Here is a 19,821-nt window from a genome sequence, read left to right on the forward strand (position 1 = left end):
ACAGTGTGCACTCAAGCTGGCATGGACTCCACAGGTTTATGCAAATCCTTATGATCCATTTTAGATCAAATCAGTTGGAGTTTTGTCTGAACACGTTCTTCAACAGAAGAGATTAGGCATGAGGAAAATCTTGAACATTTGTACAAAGCAGTTAACATGATCTATATCACACATTTGCTTAGATTTAAACAGGGACCTAGAAATAATGCAGAATCTTGTATATTACATATTAAACATATTGAACATTTACTTTTTTGGTTTTATATATTTCAAAATTCTAAAACATTCTGTTTATTTTCTGTTTTAAATGGAATTTCTTTTATGTGGTCTCAGACTTCTGGACTGTAAATACAGTTACAGAAAAGAAAATGTAATCTGATCACTTTGACCCATCAGAACATAAGAGTTCATGTCAAACCAGTTCTTAATAAGTATCATGACAACTAAGCACATGTACTTGACATCTACCAAATAAATAAGATATCGTGTATGTCTGTATGGTTATTATGGAAAGGGCATAAAGGTAAGGTGTGTCAAATAAATACTGTAAAAACATATGCTGTATATTACATACATAACTTGTAGAGAAAACAGAAAGAAGTAAGTGCTTAAAAATAATGATTTGATTCCTTCAATTCAACACATTCACTTTCATATATAATATAAATTTAAACAAAAATATACAGTGGGGGAAATAAGTATTGGACGCAGCAACATTTTTTTCAGTAAATATATTTCCAATGAGGCTATTCACATTAAATTTTCAACAGATTTTGGTATTAACTCAAGAAATCCACACATATAAAGAAATCCAAACATTAAAGTCCATAAATAAAGTTATGTGTAATAAATAGTAATGACACAGGAAAAAAGTATTGAACACGCTAACTGAAATGTATTTAATACTTAGTGGAGAAGCCTTTGTTTGTAATGACAGCTTCAAGACATTTCCTGTATGAAGAAATTAATGGGCCGCAGTATTCAGGTGTGATTTTGGCCCATTCTTCTAAACATATTGTCTTTAAATCTTGTTCAATTGCATTCGAGTCAGGTGACTGACTGGGTCATTCTATGCCTTGATTTATTTTCTCTGAAACCAATGGAGAGTTTCCTTTGCTGTATGTTTTGGATCGTTGTCCTGCTGGAAGCTCCACCCACGTCTCATCTTCATCATCCTGGTGGATGGCAGCAGATTCTTCTCAAGAATCTCCCTGTAAAGGGCTCCATTCATCGTTCCTTCAATTATATGAAGTCTGCCAGTACCATGTGATGAAAAACAGCCCCACACCATGTTGCTTCACCTCCAAACTTCACTGTTGGTATAGTGTTTTTAGGGTGCTGTGCAGTGCCATTTCTTCTCCAAACATGGTGTGTAGTATAACAGCCAAAAAATTCAATTTTGCTCTCGTCTGACCAGACTACACTCTCCCAGTATTTCATAGGCTTGTCCAAATGAGTTGTAGCAAACTTTAAATGAGCTTTGACATGCCTTTTCTTTAGTAATGGAGTCTTGCGGGGTGAGCGTGAGCAGTGGAGTGCATTGCCTATTGTTTTCTCTGTGACGATGGTACCTGCTGCCTCCAAGTGTTTCTGGAGCTCTTTCCGAGTGGTCCTTGGCTCTTGAGCTACTGTTCTGACTATTCTGACTCCCTGGTCAGAAATCTTGCGAGGAGCTCCTGTGCGTGGCTGGTTGATGATGGAGTGATGTTGCTTCCACTTGTGGATAATGGCCCCAATGGTGCTTACTGGAGGATTCAGAAGTTTTGAAATACGTCTGTATCGATTCCATCAGTATGTTATGCAACAATAAGGTTGTGAAGATCTTGGGAGAGCTCTTTGCTTTTACCCATCATGAGATGTTTCTTGTGTGACACTTTGGTAACGAAAAGCCTTTTCATAGACCATCAATTTACTAACCTCAGCTGATATTAATTTGCACAGATAGGGGGTATAATTACTTACGGATTTCAGCTGGTTCCTTGCCTTACCTTGCCTTGGAGAACTGCTTTTTCTTAGCGTGTTCAATATTTTTTTCCTGTGTCATTCCACTTTATTACATGTAGCTTTATTCATGGACTTTAATGTTGTGAATTCTTTATCTTTACAGATTTCTTGAGTTAATGCTCATGTCTGGTGAAAATTTCATGTGGATATATTTAATTGGAAATATATTTACTGAAAAAAATATGACGCGTCCAATACTTATTTCGCCCACTGTAAATTCTAATATATTATTTGTGAATCTCCCATTAGTATTATGACAGCGTTTGAGGGCTTCTGTTAAAAAACCCCAAAACAAAACAAGCCATAGCCTTGAAGGTGACCACTGAGTGTGATTACTTTTTCAACAGTAGAGACAATTTCCTTAAAGTTCACATGGTCCTTTCTTTGAAATAAACACAACTTCTTGAATAGTCATTTCAATGTTCTACTAATAATAATAATCTGGTGCTGATGTGCCAGGGGATTTAAACCAAAACTAAAGTATAACTTCACCAAGTACTCAATGTCCCTCATTTTAAAACACAGATGTTTCTCTGATATGTGCCATTTTGCTATAGTATTAGGACTTTATTCTCACAATAACAGATATTAGGACATTTTTCTCATAATATTATGACTTTTTCTCTTAAAATATTACCAATTTATTCTTGAAATATTTCATTACTCACCACCTACTAAAACCCATCTATTCATACCATTAACCATTATTCATTGTATTTAATTCACACAATTGTCTAGAATGTCGTTGTCTTCTGTAGCATTACAATTTCTCTTTACTTTGTACTAAGAGGTCCAAACCTGTTCCACCATCACGATGCCCCTGTACACAAAGTCAGCTCCATGAAGACATGGTTTGAGAAGGTTGAACTGGAAGATCTCGAGTGTCCTCCACAGAGTTCTGAACACCTTTGGAATGAACTGGAACACCGACTGCATCCCAGATGCAGGTCACCTCCTCACCCAACCCATCAGTACCTTCTCTCATTGTAGCTGAATGAACACAAATCCCCACAGCCACACTCCAAAATCTAGTGGAAAGCCTTCCCAGAAGAATGGAGCTTATTATAATGACGAAGTGGGAAATAAATCTGAAATGGGATGTTCAACATGTACATCTGGGTGTGATGGTCAGGTGTCCACATAATTTTGGTCATATCTTCAGCACCATAAGTGTTAATTAAACACAAAATTTTGTTGTAACATAACGGATGGGCATTTCATATTAGAAGCTTGTGGGATTTGCTGTAGTGTAGTCTGCTCCTTGTGCCTTTTTTTTTTTTACTTGTGGCATTTGTTAAATCTTTGGCATTAGAATTGGAAATAATGATTAATGTGGAATTATTAGAATAGATTATTATTATTATTATTATTATTATTATTATTATTAGCAAAGAGGGAATACATCCGATGGGTGTGATTGGTCAGGTGTCCACATACTTTTAGTCATATAGTGTATTTTGAGGAGTAATCAGATGTATAGTCTCACTGTAAAATGGCTGTTATTCTTGCCATTCCCGGAGATGCCACAGTCATTACTCACTAATGACTGTTTTATCGCTTGTGGACGGTTGAAATTGCCTACATGGCCTCACTCACTTGTGTTGTCGGGCAGTAATAATTTTCTTTAAATTGTTTGTTTATAAGCAGCTTTATAGGAGTTTGCATATTCTGGCCGGTTAGATAGCATAATAGTGAAATCACGATTACTTTGTTCTGGGATATAAGTGTGCAGATGGAGAAATAGAAAATGGGTCTATATCTGTGTTACACTGCCCTCAAAACCTAAAATTTACAGCCAGATGTCCAACCATTAGTGCTTCACACATCCATTATTACTCAGCTAGGTAATTAATCTTTGGTCAATAAATTAGGGATCTGCTATGTATTTCAGAAATCCTAGAGAGGGGTTTTCAATCATTTGTTGAGCAGTAAGACTCAATACAATCTGAATCTGTATCTGAATGAACTGAAATCATAGAAACCGTAGATTTTTAATCATTCTGAAGGATTGATCGTGCAGTAAAGTTAGTGACTCTTGTGCTTCACAATTTACTGGGTCAAGACGACATTTTCACTTGCTGGATACGTGCACTGTGGGGTGATTTCTCTTTTTTTTCCCAAGACCTGAAATGATTTTGTTCACCTAAAATAGAAAAGAACATCTAATAAATGGTCTGAATATGAAAGACGTGAAGTTTCTCTGGGTAGCAGATTGCTATTAGAGAAAAAAAAAGGGACTATTATTTCTGACTATAAAAGAAAAGTCAAGATTCTGTTAGTATAATGGTTATGGCATTATAAAGCCTTTAACGCACAAATGCTAAGGCAATTTAAATTGGGCGCGATTCCCCATATGTTCAGTCAATTAGAGTTCTTCAACCTGTACTTCTCCTCAGTTCTTGCACGTATTACATAAAATTCCATGACCAGTATATGGAAATTTACAACAACAACAACAAAAAAACAATGAGTACAATGAATAGAAATGAGAAATATCAGGGTGCCTTAAGCTAACAATTGACCAGATAAGCTGTCAATGTTTTGTTCCAACACGGATCTTGGAATCAATACGTGAGCAACTGGCAGGCAAAAAATGTGGTGTAAGACATAAATATCTTTTGACATTGTAAATGTAATTTTCCTTAAGGGACAGGAAGAAATCAATTCAAATTCTTGTTCAACATCTGGCAGCATCATCTGGCACCAAGGTCAGTGGGACAACTGTGTGGAAAAACTATCTCTTAAAATTGTGAAGAAAGACAAATCAGAAGAGATTACAGACTATTAGTTAAAGACTATAATGCATGGAAAAACATTCCGAGCCAAAATATCTTCTGCAACAATAAAACCAAATTTGGGATTCATTCACAAAGTGTAAAAAAAAAAAAAAAGAGCTTTGTTACAGTGAGCTTTTGACTCACTCAATGTTCAGCGATAACTTCACTTGGATACTATAGATTTAAAGCTAAAAATTCACAATGAAGAATCTTTTAACACACTGAATATTGTACATGACCTTATAGCATAGAGTTGTGGAAGAGGATGGGTTCCCTTTTGAGTCTGGTTTCTCTCAAGATTTCTTCCTCATGTTCCTCATTTATTCGCATTTAATTTTCATTTTGTACACCCAGACATGTGTTAGTTTGAATTTTACAACAAAGATTTTAATCATTATCATGATTTTACCTTTGTGTACAAGGAAGACTATATAAATGAATTTTCCTGCTTCTAGCTTTCCCCCCAAACAGTTCACTGCAGCAAATGTAAATGAGCAAATGGTGGCACAGGAGGTATCAGGAATGCATTTGTTCAATTCTGGCTCATTTTCTGCCCAATTATTTGTTGTTAAAACGGTTAAAAGCTTAATATTTTGCCATTTTGTCTTAGCCCATTTTTTTTTTTTTTTTTTGCCCAGGAGTCTGTGAAATACTCTAACATTCAAAGAATGGCAAATAAGAATATTAATGATATGAACATAAGGATTTTGGACCACTTAGTCCTAAATAAGCAGGTGAGATGGACATGAATATGGAGATGAGACTCCTGGTTCAGTCCTGACCTCATGTCTGCTTGAATTTTTGCTGTGTCTGTGTGGGTTTCCTCCGGGTTCTCCGGTTTCCACCCACCTCCCCAAAACATGCATGTAAATGCACTGACTACACTAAATCAATGTTTGTGTGTGTGTGTGTGTGTGTGTGTGTGTGTGTGTGTGTGTGTGTGTGGGGTGCCCTGTGCTGGATGCCCTGTATATTCCCACCTCACACCCAGAGTTCCCAGGAGAGGCTCCAGATCCCCTGTGACCCTGACCAGGATAAAGCACTTACTGCAAATGGATGAATGAAAAAGCTATTTCTAGTTGAGGGTGACTCTTATGGATATGGGGCAATCTGAACACAGAAAATGCAGAGGAAGAGCCAAAAAACTGTCTGCAACTGACTAATAATCTCCTACAGGGACAGAAGAAATTCAGTCAGGTACTTTTTCACAATCTGGCAGAGTTATTTGGCACCGAAGTCAGTGATTTCACTGCGAGAAGAAGTCCTATGAGAAATGATCGTTTGCTTTGCCTCGAAAAAGAAACTTTTTAGAGGCAAAGTGAAATATATCGCAATGCATTAAAACTATAAATCATGATAAGATGATTAGAGGAACAAAATTTAATGAATTCAAATTTGCAAGTTTTGATTGGGGTGACACCTGGGAATAGCGTTGTTGCTAGCTTGGATCTCGAGTCTGTATGAACGTTCTCCCCATGGTTTCTTCTCACCTCCTAAAAACAAGCCTGTAGGTTAATTGGCTAATCTAAATTGCCCCTAGATGTTTATGAGCGTGAAAATGTGTATATGTAATGTGTGTGTGTGTGTGTGTGAGTGTGTGTGTGTGTGTGTGTGATGCCCTGTGATAGACTAGCATCCTGTCTGTCCAGGGAGTATCCCCCTGGGATAGGCTCCAGATCTACTGTGACCCTGACCATGAGAAAGAGGTTATGAATGATTTTGAATTCTCAACAGCATGACAGAACAAAGGTTGGCTAGAAATATACAGTCATGTGAAAAAATAAGTACACCCCATGGAAATTGTTTGCTTTTTTGACATATTTGGACAAGCAAACATTTGATCATCTTTGAACCATTACCTATTCATGAAGTTGATATACTTAAAAAAACAAACTTTTTCAGTCAACAGAAATATCAATAAATGTGATGAAGCTAGTATTGCCCCCTTTAGCAGAAATGACTTCTTGTAGGCGTTTTGCATAATTATCCATCAAGCTTGCTGGAATTTTTGACCATGCTTCCATACAATATTCTTCCAGCTGCAAGATGTTTTAGGGTTTTCTTGCATGTACCACCCGTTTCAAATCCCCCCCACAACATTTCAATGGCATTCAAATCTGGGCTTTGACTAGGTCATTCCATAACCCTCCACTTCTTCTTTTTGAGCCATTCCTTGGTGGATTTGCTTGTGTGCTTAGGATCATTATCCTGTTGAATGGTCCACTTTTGGTTCAACTTCAACTTTCAGACAGATGGCCTCACATTATCTTCAAACACTCTTTGATATGATGCAGAATTCATAGTTGATTCAATGAATGCAAGCTGTCTAGTCCCTGAGGCAGTGAAGCAACCCCAAACTGTAACATTTCCACCACTGTGCTTCATAATTGGTATGAGGTGCTTCTCCTGAAAAGCTGTCTTTGGTCTGCGCCAAACATGTCTGCTGTTACTGTGGACAAACAACTCTCTCTTTGATTCGTCTGTCCAGAGCACATTATTCCAAAATTTGTGTAATCTCTTTCTGATTGTAGAAGCATGCACTTTAACACCAACAGTTGCCAGACTTACTAGCAGATCCTGTGATGAAATTTTGGGGTTCTTGGAGACTTCTTTTTTCATCTGCTCTTGGGCTCAATTTGGTCAGACAGCCGTTCCTGGACAAATTGGCAGTCGTTTGAAATCTGTGCCACTTGTAGATGATTTTCCTTACAGTGGAATGATGTATTTCAAATAATTTGGAGATCTTTTTAAATCCCTTACCTGACTCATAGGCATCCACAACCTTTTTTCTGAAAGCCTTACAGCACTCTCTAGATCTTGGCATGATGACATGACACACTTCAAATTAAAGGGAAGACCAGACACTAGATATGAGAGGGGTATGAATAAGTCCAGTTCCACCTGCACTCCCTAAGCAGGTTCTAAACACTGGCATCCAATCTTCAACACCTGATTTTAAATTTATGGATTTGAAGGTGTGATAAATGTAGGGGGTGTACTTACTTTTTCCATGTGACTGATCTGTTTTTTATTCATTTAAAATGTGAAAATTACTACAAAATGTCAATTGTATGTGTCATTTGATAGTGTATCACCTTTATTAATAGGCATAGAGGATCAAATGTTTGCTTGTCCAAATATGTAAAAAAAATAAAAATAAATAAAAAACACTCAACAATTTCCAAGGGGTGCACTTATTTTTTCACATGACTGTATGGATTGACATCTGCAGGCTTCTGTGAAGCACAAATACAGCTCAGTTATGGTTACCGTGTAAATCAGCCAAAGCTGTAGTGCATTTATAGTGAAAATAAATTGAAATGATATATGCTCTTAAAGCCAAAAAGCATTCATTTTGATTCATTATTCTGCTCTTCTGGAAAAACAACTGATTATGATATAATGGCAATAACACAATTTCAGCAGTGTGGCCAAACAAATCTCTCAGGTGGCCTTTTATTATTATTTGGCGTGACACTGTAGTTCTTGTTTCCTGTTTAAAAAACCCATCATAATTTAAATGTTAGGTCAATGAGAGAAAAGGTCACAGTGGTGCAAGGAATAATGTCTCAAATGTCACAATAAGCTGAGTAGAAGCCCAACAATATGCAGATGGCCTGATTTATAACACTTCACTATGTCCCACATGTTGTTGTCATGCGCTTGCATATATATTGTTGAATGCTATATGACAAATTCCTTGTACAGTACATGCAAACGTGCTTACTAAAATAAAGTGATTCTGATTCTGATGCAGAAACTGTTTCAGCAAATCAGCAGGACACATAACCACCCTAGATCTGCTGACCTTTAACCCCAAAGATGACATGACTGATGCCCTGAATCACAGATTTAATTGTTCAACTGAAGTTTTCTTGTTATTTTTTGTGTCCATTTTTTCTGCAATGAAAGCTGGAATTTCAGAGCAATAAATGACTGTTTTGTTTTTCTAAATGTATCTCTCTCTCTCTCTCTCTCTCTCTCTCTATCCCAGGGAACATAGGGCACGAGGTGGGGTACACCTTGGACGGGGTGCCAATCCATCGCAGGGAACACTCACATACACATTCACATACCTATTCACACACTACGGACACTTTGGACATGCCAATAAGCCTACCATGCATGTCTTTGGACTGGGGGAGGAAACCGGAGTACCCAGAAGAAACCCCCTCAGCACATGCAAGAGAACATGCAAACTCTGCACACACAGGACCGAGGTGGGAAAAGAACCCCCGACCCTGGAGGTGTGAGGGGAACGTGCTAATCACTAAGCCACCGTGTGCCCCTTATATATTGAAATGCGATATATTGGAGATTGAAATGCTTGAATAAATCTTTGCCAAGATTACATAAATGGAATAAGCAAAGTGCGTAACTGAAAGGATTTAAATATAATTTAGTAATACTTTCAGAATATGGAAAAGCAAAATACTTGCTCTGCCAGGGTCTATTCCTTCTGTCATTTATCACATCAATAGTTTATGCAGTTTTTGCCTAAATGAGGACATATCTTGGAATTATGGTTTCCATTAGCAGGAATTTCTCTCGCTCATGTAAGCTAGTTTTATAACACTTTGTACTTGTGAAAAACGCACTCTTACATTCTGTATCTAATGTGTAAACAGGGGGCTAAATTTAAAATTGGCCATACAATTTAAGAAGATTCTCGTTAATAAAGACACCTAATTCTCTGCCTATGCTTTGCAAAGACAAATGTAATTAGCATTGATTATAAGCCAATCAAATCCCATTCTTCAGACGTGCTGAAACGCACTGACGGGCAAAATTTAATGAATTTATTAACATGAATATGAGGTTTAATTGCTGCACTAGAGGGGGAAAAATCTTCAGCTGAAGAGAGTGAAATGTTCCTGAGAGACAAAAACCATTTCCTGTTTTCCCCCCAAACAAAATGCCTGCGCTAAATGTTTAAATGAGCCCTTAAAGGGGTTGAAACACATCAGTGTATAATCACAGCGCACACAGAATTCTATTTTGTTGCCTTTTGGTACTTGAGCTTTTTATATCTTTTGCCCATATTTCTGAAAAAAAAGAGAAAAGAAACAGGTTCCTCCACAAGACTGGGTTTTCCACAAGACTGAAATTTATGTCCTAATGTGACAAAAAAAGGCTTTGTTATACGGAAAACATTGCGAGATTCCTTACAAAGACTGGACTTATATAGTATTTCTTATGAGACTTACTATTGACTTTTTTAATCAACAATTAGATACAAATGAAATTATACTGTGCTTAGTCTCCTTGTTACAGCTGCAAGGTTGAATTGGAATAAGCATGCTACACCAGATTGAATTGTATGACATTTGTCATTTAATATGTAAAATATGTAACCACATTCAAGGACAATTAATTTACACAAACAAGACTATTGTAAACAGTGCAAAGTATAGTTTATATTTTTCTGATTCTGCTGCTAATATCCTGTATACTGTACAACCACAGCTGGTAAAACTACAAAAATGGATCAACAAACACTGACATTTACATATTTTATATGATGTTCAGAAATTAACATACCCATAGTGAACAGTGTAACCATATTGTAGCTTTTAATGTGTTTTCACCATGGATTAAATGTTGTAGTCGCTTGCTCTATTTTGACTAAAATGATTAGTTATTTATGAACACCTGTGTCCGTGGTGGCGCTGCAAGATGATCAGTTTAAATTACATGTCGCTAAATCATAATTCATGTCCAACGCACACTGACAGTTTTCCATTTTTTAACAGCTAAAGTGTGAGAGGGGAGTAAAGTAATTATAGGTAATGCTCTTAGTTAATCATGCTCACATCAAAAGCTTCCCACACATCCATTTCCATGGCCATATTTCATTGAATGCTGAAGATTAAACTTCAGCCATGTTATACCACTGGTGATATGTTCTCTATCGACAGGCTGTTGAAGTCAGGTGTGGTCCTAGACTCTATCCTCTCAGACAGGCTTTGAAGAGACAGCATCTGGTTGAATTCCCCAACACTTGTGTGTGAGCACCAATCTGAGAGTGTTTCCTCAGACACCTGAGCCCCAGTCCCCTGCCTCTGGCTGGATGTCTGTCGCTTAAAAAGGAGCAGTCTTGGTAGCTTGGTGGAGCTTGAAGTGCTGAGGAGAGACAGCATCCGTTGGTTGTACTTGGACTTGATTACCTTGGCAGAGCGGTGAAGATCCCCCAGGAAACAGTAGCAGATGGGGTTGAGGCTAGAATTGGTGAGACCCAGCCACTGGGCAAATGGCCGGGTCTGTAGGATCCAGTGTGGGGGGTGCGTCTCGTGGTCAATTAAAATATCAGTGACATACAGGGGCAGCCAGGAGACGGCAAAGAGTAGGACCAGGGTGACCACTACCTTTGCAATCTTCTTCCGCATCTTCAAACATGAAGCATACATCACCTGACTGTGAGGGTCAAAGTCACCGAAATGCCGTGATGCCCTCCAGAGCTTCCGCCCGGTAAGGAAACTGATGGTCAGGTTAAAAGCCACAGGTATACAGTAGAGCGTGATGAAGAGGAGAACGTTATAAACCTGCTTGAGCCTCATCTGTGGCCACAGCTCTCTGCAGATAGGAACTGCAATGTTTATCAAACAGATCTCATCCAACCTGATCATGAAAAGAAGAGGAGAACAGATGCTGGAGCTCAGAATCCACACAACACTGATGGTAATGTAAATCTTTCTCTGGGTGAAGTAGGAGCGGGCATTCAGTGGGCTGTGGACACTGTAATACCTGTTCACGCTGATGACCGTTAGGCTGAGTACACTTGCTGACACAGAGACTGCCTGGATGAAGGGCACCGCCCTGCAGAGCAGATCCCCATACACCCAGGCTGTGTAGATAGTATGGCCCAGGGTGATGGGCATGCAGATGCAGACTACCATCAGGTCACAGATAGCCAGGTTGATCAGTAAACTCTTCGTAGCGCTGACGCTCTGAACCTTCCTGTTTCTCTGGCTGGTGAGCATCCGAATGGCTGTGAGGTTCCCCATGAAGCCAACCAAAAACGACAGTGAGTACATTACAGTCAGGGAGATAGTGGTTGGCTCCTGGATGGTCAATAATAACGTTCTTTCCAGTTCACTGTTCTGATGAGGGAACCAATCACTGCTCTCCCCGCTGATGAACGAGCCATTTACTGACAACATCGGACTATGGAAATTGAATTCAGAGCAATTCATCTTTAAGTTTTAATCAAGCACAAAAAAAAATCTCCACGTATGCCCGAGTGCTCGAGCTTGTGGCAGCCTGAGAAGGTACAACTGCAGCTTCGGATTTTGAATTACCACCAGCCTCAGTACACGTCGCTATTGCCTTCCATCATTTCATCTCCCAACAAGTGTACTGAAAGGAACCATTCCACAATTTATCCAGCTGCCCTACAATAAACCAAGATGTTAGATGTTACACTTTTAATACCACTTTACTGAAAATGTGTGCAGATGCATGCAATAGTGGCTGGCATGCTGTCTGTGGAGTAGCACAGGGATGATTTTCCCAGTGACCACTCATGACGCTTCAAATCAGTTGCGTATAAAGCAACAGTGTTCTTCCCAGATATATGGGAGATAGAAACAAGACTACTTTTGAAAAGCAACTTTTACAATGCTTTCCCTCAAAGGATTTGCATCACAGTAATTAAAATGACACACAACCACTTTTAATTAAGGTGTTTGTTAGTAAAGTGAAGCACGTACCATGATGACTGCGGGAAATGTTTCCAGTAAGAGGTGCACGGCTGGTCCCGTTTTTCTCCATGTTGCAGTCTCCTGAGAAAGGATTGTTTCTACATGCGACCCCCGTATGGCATGGTTGAATTTTGCACGTTCTTCTAGAGAACACTCACTACTACTGAAAGTGATGCATCTGACTGTCCGTGCGCACGTCTCTCTCTCTCTCTCTCTCTCTCTCTCTCTGTGTGTGTCTCAAGCTGCTAATGCGCCTGTGCGACTCACTGAGACGAAGCTCTGTGAGTCATGTTTATATTCTTTTTATGGATTTTATTGATTTTTTATTAATTCTTTTAAGAAAATATTATTCATTCGTCTATTCTAATAATTCCACATTAAGAATTATTTCCACTTCTAATGCCAAAGATTTAACAAATGCCACAGGTTAAAAAAAAAAAAGACACAAGGAGCAGACTACACTACATCAAATCACGCACTTATCTAGTATGAAATGGCCACCTGTTATCAGTTACAACAAAATCTCTATTTTTTTTATTTATTTTATTTTTATTAATAAAAGATGAAGATACATAACCAAAGGTATGTGGACACTTAACCATCACACCCAGACGTACTTGTTGAACATCCCATTCCAGAGTTAGTCCCCCATTTGCTGTTATAATAAGCTCCACTCTTCTGGAAGGTTTTCCACTAGCATTTGGAGCTTGGATGTGGGGATTTGTGTTCATTCAGCTACAAGAGCTTTAATGAGGCCAGGTACTGATGTTGAACTGGTGAGGAGGCTCCAGTTTCAGTTCATCCCAAAGGTGTTCAATGGGGTTGAGGTCAGGACTCTGTGGAGGACACTCTTCCACTCCAAACTTCTCAAACCATGTCTTTATGGAGTTCCCTTTGTGCACAGGGGCATCGTCATGCTGGAACAGGTTTGAGCAGGGCAAGACTGGGGCATAATTTCATTTTCCCACAACAAATGTTTTAAACCACTGACAACCCTATTTTTTCTTTCCTAAATTCAATTTATTACACACAGTATGGCCATCCCATAAAAAACATAAACAACAAACTAGAGGTAGTGAAGCAGGCCTAATTTATATCAGCTGCACACAACATTATGCCAAATATTTAACAAACACCAGAATTGCAAAGCTACCAGTAACTCTCTATTTCTCAGTCACAAAATATACATTAAATGCAGAAGAGAGCCAAACAAAAGATACTGTTTTTTTGGTGCTATTTTTATATATCTGTCACTTCTTTACCAGGTCGTCTGCTATAAACAGAACGGCCTCCACATTGTTGGAAAATTATAACTTTTTAACCTCACTGTAATTTGTGAGGTTTCTTCTAGTTCAAATTAAAATATCACATTAGGGCAATGTGGGGTTTTTTTTTTTTTTTTTTTAATACTTAAAAATACTTAAAATACCAGAGATTTAACCATACTATATTTCATACAAATATACCAAAGCATATTTCCATCCATCCATCTTCTACCACTTACTCCTTCTTCAGGGTTGCGGGGGAACCTGGAGCCAATCCCAGGGAGCATCAGGGTACACCCTGGACAGGGTGCCAATCCATCACAGGGCACAATCACATACACACTCACACACCAATCAGCCTACCATGCATGTCTTTGGACTGGGGGAGGAAACCCCCACAGCACAGGGGTAACATGCAAACTCCGCACACACGGCCCTGGCAGGAATCGAACCCTGGACCCTGGAGGTGTGAGGGGAACGGGCTAACCACTAAGCCACCATGCGCCCCCAAAGCATATTTAATTTATCTTATTTTACCTCTACCTGTCATTTCAGGGTTACTGTGAAGTGTGACCACTGCACCAAAGCTAGTGCCAGGTTGATTCTCTCCACCTTATTGTGAACAATAGGAGAAACATTTTTTTTTATTAACCTCACATATGGGCAGACATAATTTTCTAAATTGCCTAAATATGTATTAGTACAATTATAACTACATCATGCCAATATATTTTTAGAAGAATCCTAATATGGAACATGATGTTGCCTTTTATAACTCACAGCTTGAAAAAAAGAGTTTTTTGTTGTTGTTGCTGTGGTTGTTTGCCCTAGCTGTATTTATAACTTCAATAAAATGGAAGGCTCCCTAAATGCACTAAATTACTTAGTATTGCAACTATACAGTAGATAATTCTGTCTGTTAGCATATTTTGAGTGACGATAGTAATAGTGCTAACATTTGCTAGTGTTAATACTTACTGTTAATAATCAAGTTAATACTTGATTAGCTAAATTAGCGAACACAAAGCTAGCCAGAGTATATACAGATGACACTGACCTGCACTTGAAGCCCTGAACAGATCAGTAATTTTGCTAAACTTCACTGCTTCTTCTTGGAGGGTTTTCCTTTTGCGTGCCCTTTCCCTCTCTGCTCCACCTGACCACTTCGTCTCCATCCTCACTCTGCGCATTGATGACTCTGTTCGAAACCGTTCGGTGGAGGTGAGGCGATTAGTAGCGGTGCAAGTCAAGAGTAACAGATTCATGATTTATTATCGAATGCCGAATTTGGAAAGGATCACTTGAGTACATCGGACACGCAATAATATAACATAATAATGACTGATTGATTAAACAAACAAACGAACAAACAAACATCAGGGCTAACTCAGTCGTCAGGCCTCCGGGAATTCTCCTGATGACCAATCTGGGCCTGGGTTTCATGCCTCTTAGTTCCAGTGAAGAGAAATCTTAATGCTACAGCATAAAAAATCAATCTAAACAATTGTATGCTTCCAACTTTGTGGCAACAGATTCAGGAAAGTTCACATCTAAGTGTAATGCTCGGGTGTTCACATACTGTATTGTACATTTGACCATATAGTGTAGATGTTACTTTCATATTAGGTGCAACCCTTTAAATGCTTTCACAGCTGGGACTCTCAGAGAATCAGAGAAAAAAAAAATCTAAGTTTTTATTTAAGTAAAATATTTAAGAATGGATTGTATTGATTGTCACATTTATACCTACGTCTTTCATTAACACCTTGACACCTAGTGTTTATAGATTTTGGGGAAGGCGTTAGTGAATTAATGTTATCATACATAGTGATGTGTTTCCTTTGGCACGTCGATATCTTAATGCGTTGTGAATTACTATGATATTCCCATACTGCTTGTGAATATTTTAAAGCAGCCGTTTAGCACTCATTAAAATGTGTTAATGCACTGGACATGTCTGGTTATGTTTGAGCCAACACTGCCAAGAGACCAACAGGAAGATTTGGATCCAAAGAGATAATCACATTATTCATTATTTAATTCCTAAAATTAGCAACACCAAACACAAGACAGACAATAATCCACTGAAAACAAGCAAAGGCTCATTTCAATTTTGCGTCCCAGAGGGAAGATGTAAGCCTCCATTCCTCCACCATTTTAGCAAAAATGTTTCCTGGTGATCTCCACAGAGGAGATGTTGATGTCATTCACCACCTGGACTTTAGTGATGGTCTTCAGGTCCTTGACACGATGCTTATACTGCATGATCTTTGTGTCATCGATGTAAACATGGAAGTTGTCATCGTCTGAGTCAATTTCGATCTGATGGGAGGAAAACAGAGAGAGAAAAAAAATGCCACTCAGTTTCTATGAGGACCTTATACGTGTGTACATACAGGACATGGTATATGGTGATCGTGACATTTTCCTTCACCTGAAAATGCTCGTTGGTGCCAAACGGGAAGTTGGTGCATCTCTCTTCCTGCCCCCATTGGTTTGCAAGGAAGGAGTTACAGACTATGTCTGATTCAGTGAAGCGGGGGTTGAAATGAAAGGCTATTCTGTCGTCCTGATCACAGAGGAAATTGATCTCAAACCTTGGTGAGTCAGAAAGACATATTAGTGATGGTGTAGGGATCATTTAGGAGTCAGAGGCAATTGGATTGGGAGCAATCTGGCTGATGGGACCTGGTCAACTGTGTCAGTTTAGATATACCACCAATAACGAACCACTATCTGTGCTTCACTGGTCCCACATTTTCCATATGCTCACTGACAGTTTAGCATGGAAGAGATTACAGGTGACAGAATCTCAAATTCCAGCTTTCCCTGTGCTTTCTATTACTCTATGAAGATCTGTATATAAAAAATGTCCAGCATAAGGACCATTCTCAGAGGAAAGCCATTCTTTGACACTAAATGCATTGACACATGTATTCCTGACCCATAAATGTCCCAAATGCAGCTTTGTAGTGATGCTTGTTTGTGTAATTGTCTTTAGGGTTTTCTACATCTAGTGTGATAAATAGCGTCTCTCTCACCAGGCGTGATGAATTACGAACTCGTCAGAATTATTAACGTCTCATGTTCTTAAACGTATTCCTCTTCTGGAAGGGAGTAGGAATTTTAGTGCATAACTTTCAGCAGGATTAAGAGCTGTCTCTCTGAAATGTCATTGCCTGTCTGCTTTGAGTTCACTCGGATTTAGACACAGGAAATGGTTTTATACACGACTCATGTTTTTGTTTATTCTGCTTCTTCGCGCAGAATCCAGTCCTTTTATATTCTCAGTGGTATTGACAAATTTCCTACTACAGAATAAAGATTTGATCAAATATCCTTAAAAGTGTCTGGAAAAGAAATGATTTGCACTCTTGTGGGCACACCACATATCATGATGCTGGCGGTCACTTTCATCTAGTCATCCATACAGGGCAAAGAAAAATACATTCAGCATCATAACCCTGGAAAAGTAATATCCACCACCCGTAAACTGGGCTTTATAAATAATATCCTACCCTTTCCCTTTCAAGATTTCTCTACAGGCTCGCAGAAAAGAAGCCATGTGTTTAGAAATGGGTCATTCCATCTCAAGTTGGTTGCTTGACCATTATTAATTTTTCAAATTTATTTTTTTGAGTGATTGCCTCTATGGATTGGCATTTCAAGTTTTTATTTATTTATTTATTTATTTTTATTTAGTTGGTTTAATTACGACGGCCATCTTTGTGTCATGGCACACAACAAATTTTGGTTTTGCAGCTGTTTACGGAAACCTCAATATCTCGGCTCAATGCATAGGCCTAGCTCCTTGGAACAAAAACTGATCTGTTAGGTACATGAACATATCTAAACATTTTACACATTCATGTTCCTTAGACTTAGAACTTTAGTCCGAATGTAATGCTCAAGATTGCTCACAGTTCCACTTTTAGGTTCAATTTATAATCTGAAGGGTTCGAGTCTCAGTCTTAATTTTTTTAAGGGCTACCTATGTAAGTATAGTGTGATGGCAGAACATTTCAGGTTTGAGACTTCCCTTATTTTTTTATGAGGGTGAGAAAGTGCCATTAAAAAAATTCCCTCATTTTAGGGTTGAATATCATTGGTGGGAGACCAGATACAAACCTGAAATTTTACAGAAATAAGTCTGCAATTTTAAGTCTGTAAGTCTGTGATTTTAATCACTCAATTTAATCACACAAATAAAAAAATTTAAAATGAAAAACAGTCAAGCAACCTGCATTGGACCATTGAGGTAGAATGACCCACATTTTTCTATTATCTTATAGTCAGGATAATGCTGGACTTACTTATTGGCTTCTGAGCTAGGCTGTCCTCTTAGGATGATGCTCCATCCTGGACATAGGCCATCAGGACAGGAAGCTTCAAACTGGAAGAATCAACAATTCACACAACAATGTGAACACAACACAACAATGATAACACACAACAATGACAACACATATTGGTTGGTCACATATACATTACAGCACAGTGAAATACTTTTCTGCCTCTAGAGCAGAGAGGGCTAAGCGCCTTGCTCAAGGCGCCAACAGTGGCAGTGCTGGGGCTTGAGCCCCCTACCTTCCAATCAATAACCCAGAGACTTAACCACCAAGCCACCGCTGCCCCAACGTGCAGAAGTTTGAACAGAGGCAGACTGCTGTAGAGCGCATGTCTTTAGTACTCACGGTGTATCATTTAATTAAAAGGTCTGAGTCACTGTAGAGGTATAAATGTGTTGGAGTTAATGTGCTTTTTAACAATTACGGAGATGCGTCACAGTTTTTAAAGATTGCCATAATGGTTTTCAATATACTATGATAATATGTGAAAATGCAATTAAGGCCTTTTTTTGTTTTGTTTTGTAATGTAATCAATGTCATGTCACTAGTCTAAGCACTACTGTCATTACATCAATGCAGTTCAATGAAAAAGCATATCCTTTTATTCTGAACACTAATCGAGAATGTTCCTTTGGCAACTTCCGTAGAAAAAAAAACGACGGCTGGAAGGGTTCGTTCTTTACCATCTTCTACGTCCGTGCTTTCTACATATCAATGGATGCTTTGTGCTTTTAAACCCACTACTATTCAACAACATCGATTCATGTTTAGTCACTGAAAAGCTTTAATCATTTCAGATCATTTACACTGCTCTTTCAGATCAAGATCAAATGCTGAGGTTTTTTTAAAAATTATATTTGCACAGCAGAGGAGAAACATCAGAGCATGTGAACAAACTCAGGAACATTAACATATTAGTCATATTGTCGCCGGTATACAGAGGTGAATATGAGGTTAGTATGAGGATTTGTGGGCGTCGATGAAAGAGAGAGGTGAGGCGGCTGCGGAAGAGTGATTTTTACATCTCTAATACCTGACAAACAAAATGGCTTGGGATAAGAGGGAGGTTTATAAACCAACCGGGTTTATGCATGCTTTCTAACTCTAAATTCAGGTCCTTACAGAGGCTCAGCAGGCAAAGTCAAGAGCTTTTATGAATGAGCTGCTGAGTACTGAGCTCTATACTGTAAAGCTTTCGAATGCTATTCCCTTTCAAAGTAGAGCAACGAGCTGCAAATGACACTTATCCTTAAGGTGGAAAATGCATTCAATGTGCCCCTCCTACTTCCCTCTTCAAACTGAAAATCGCAGTGATCACAGGTAAACAGTCAGTAATGATGGGCTGTAGATAAACTCATTGCATATCATTGCAGCTTTCTCACTGTTCTCACTGATGCTGCCTGGAACACATTCAGCGCTGAGAGAAGTAATGTGCAGGACATAACCACAGCACTTAAGCTCCCCTAAGAGTCCCATCACGGTCCATCATGTGGAGAAGCGTCATTTCTGTAATGAATATGTATTTCATAAACATGTCCCCAGTGCATTGATTATTATCTGCATAAAGTCCAGGCATGCTATGCGATTCACGGACACGCCTAATGACGGACCTGCGCCGAGCAGGTAATCGAACTACGAACGACCAGCGAGGCTTGGAACAACAGAATGAGCTAATTTGCTTTGATTGTGTCTGCAGTCTATCTGTGTTTCTTACCCGTAATGCCAT

General features: G+C 38.8%; 2 protein-coding genes across 2 annotated transcripts; both read right to left on the reverse strand.

Annotated features, from left to right (window-relative positions):
* Positions 1–10,111: 10,111 nt before the first annotated feature.
* Positions 10,112–11,941, reverse strand: LOC128600126 (neuropeptide FF receptor 2). Its single transcript, XM_053612322.1, has one exon. It carries the CDS (start codon positions 11,939–11,941, stop codon positions 10,667–10,669), a length of 1,275 nt encoding a protein of 424 aa, XP_053468297.1. The 3' UTR covers positions 10,112–10,666.
* Positions 11,942–15,903: 3,962 nt separating this feature from the next.
* On the reverse strand, positions 15,904–18,148 carry grifin (galectin-related inter-fiber protein; the record flags this gene model as incomplete). The annotated part of the gene is made up of 3 exons (XM_053613522.1): positions 15,904–16,068; positions 16,181–16,343; positions 18,060–18,148. Coding segments are annotated over 3 exons (417 nt in total), but the record flags the coding sequence as incomplete, so codon positions are not given.
* Positions 18,149–19,821: the final 1,673 nt, after the last annotated feature.

Source organism: Ictalurus furcatus, chromosome 24 (genome assembly GCF_023375685.1).
Source record: "Ictalurus furcatus strain D&B chromosome 24, Billie_1.0, whole genome shotgun sequence".
NCBI classification, from domain to species: domain Eukaryota; kingdom Metazoa; phylum Chordata; class Actinopteri; order Siluriformes; family Ictaluridae; genus Ictalurus; species Ictalurus furcatus.

Excerpts from the sequence above, each read along its gene's own strand:
- LOC128600126 (XM_053612322.1), bottom strand. The coding sequence starts at position 11,941 with ATGTTGTCAGTAAATGGCTCGTTCATCAGCGGGGAGAGCAGTGATTGG.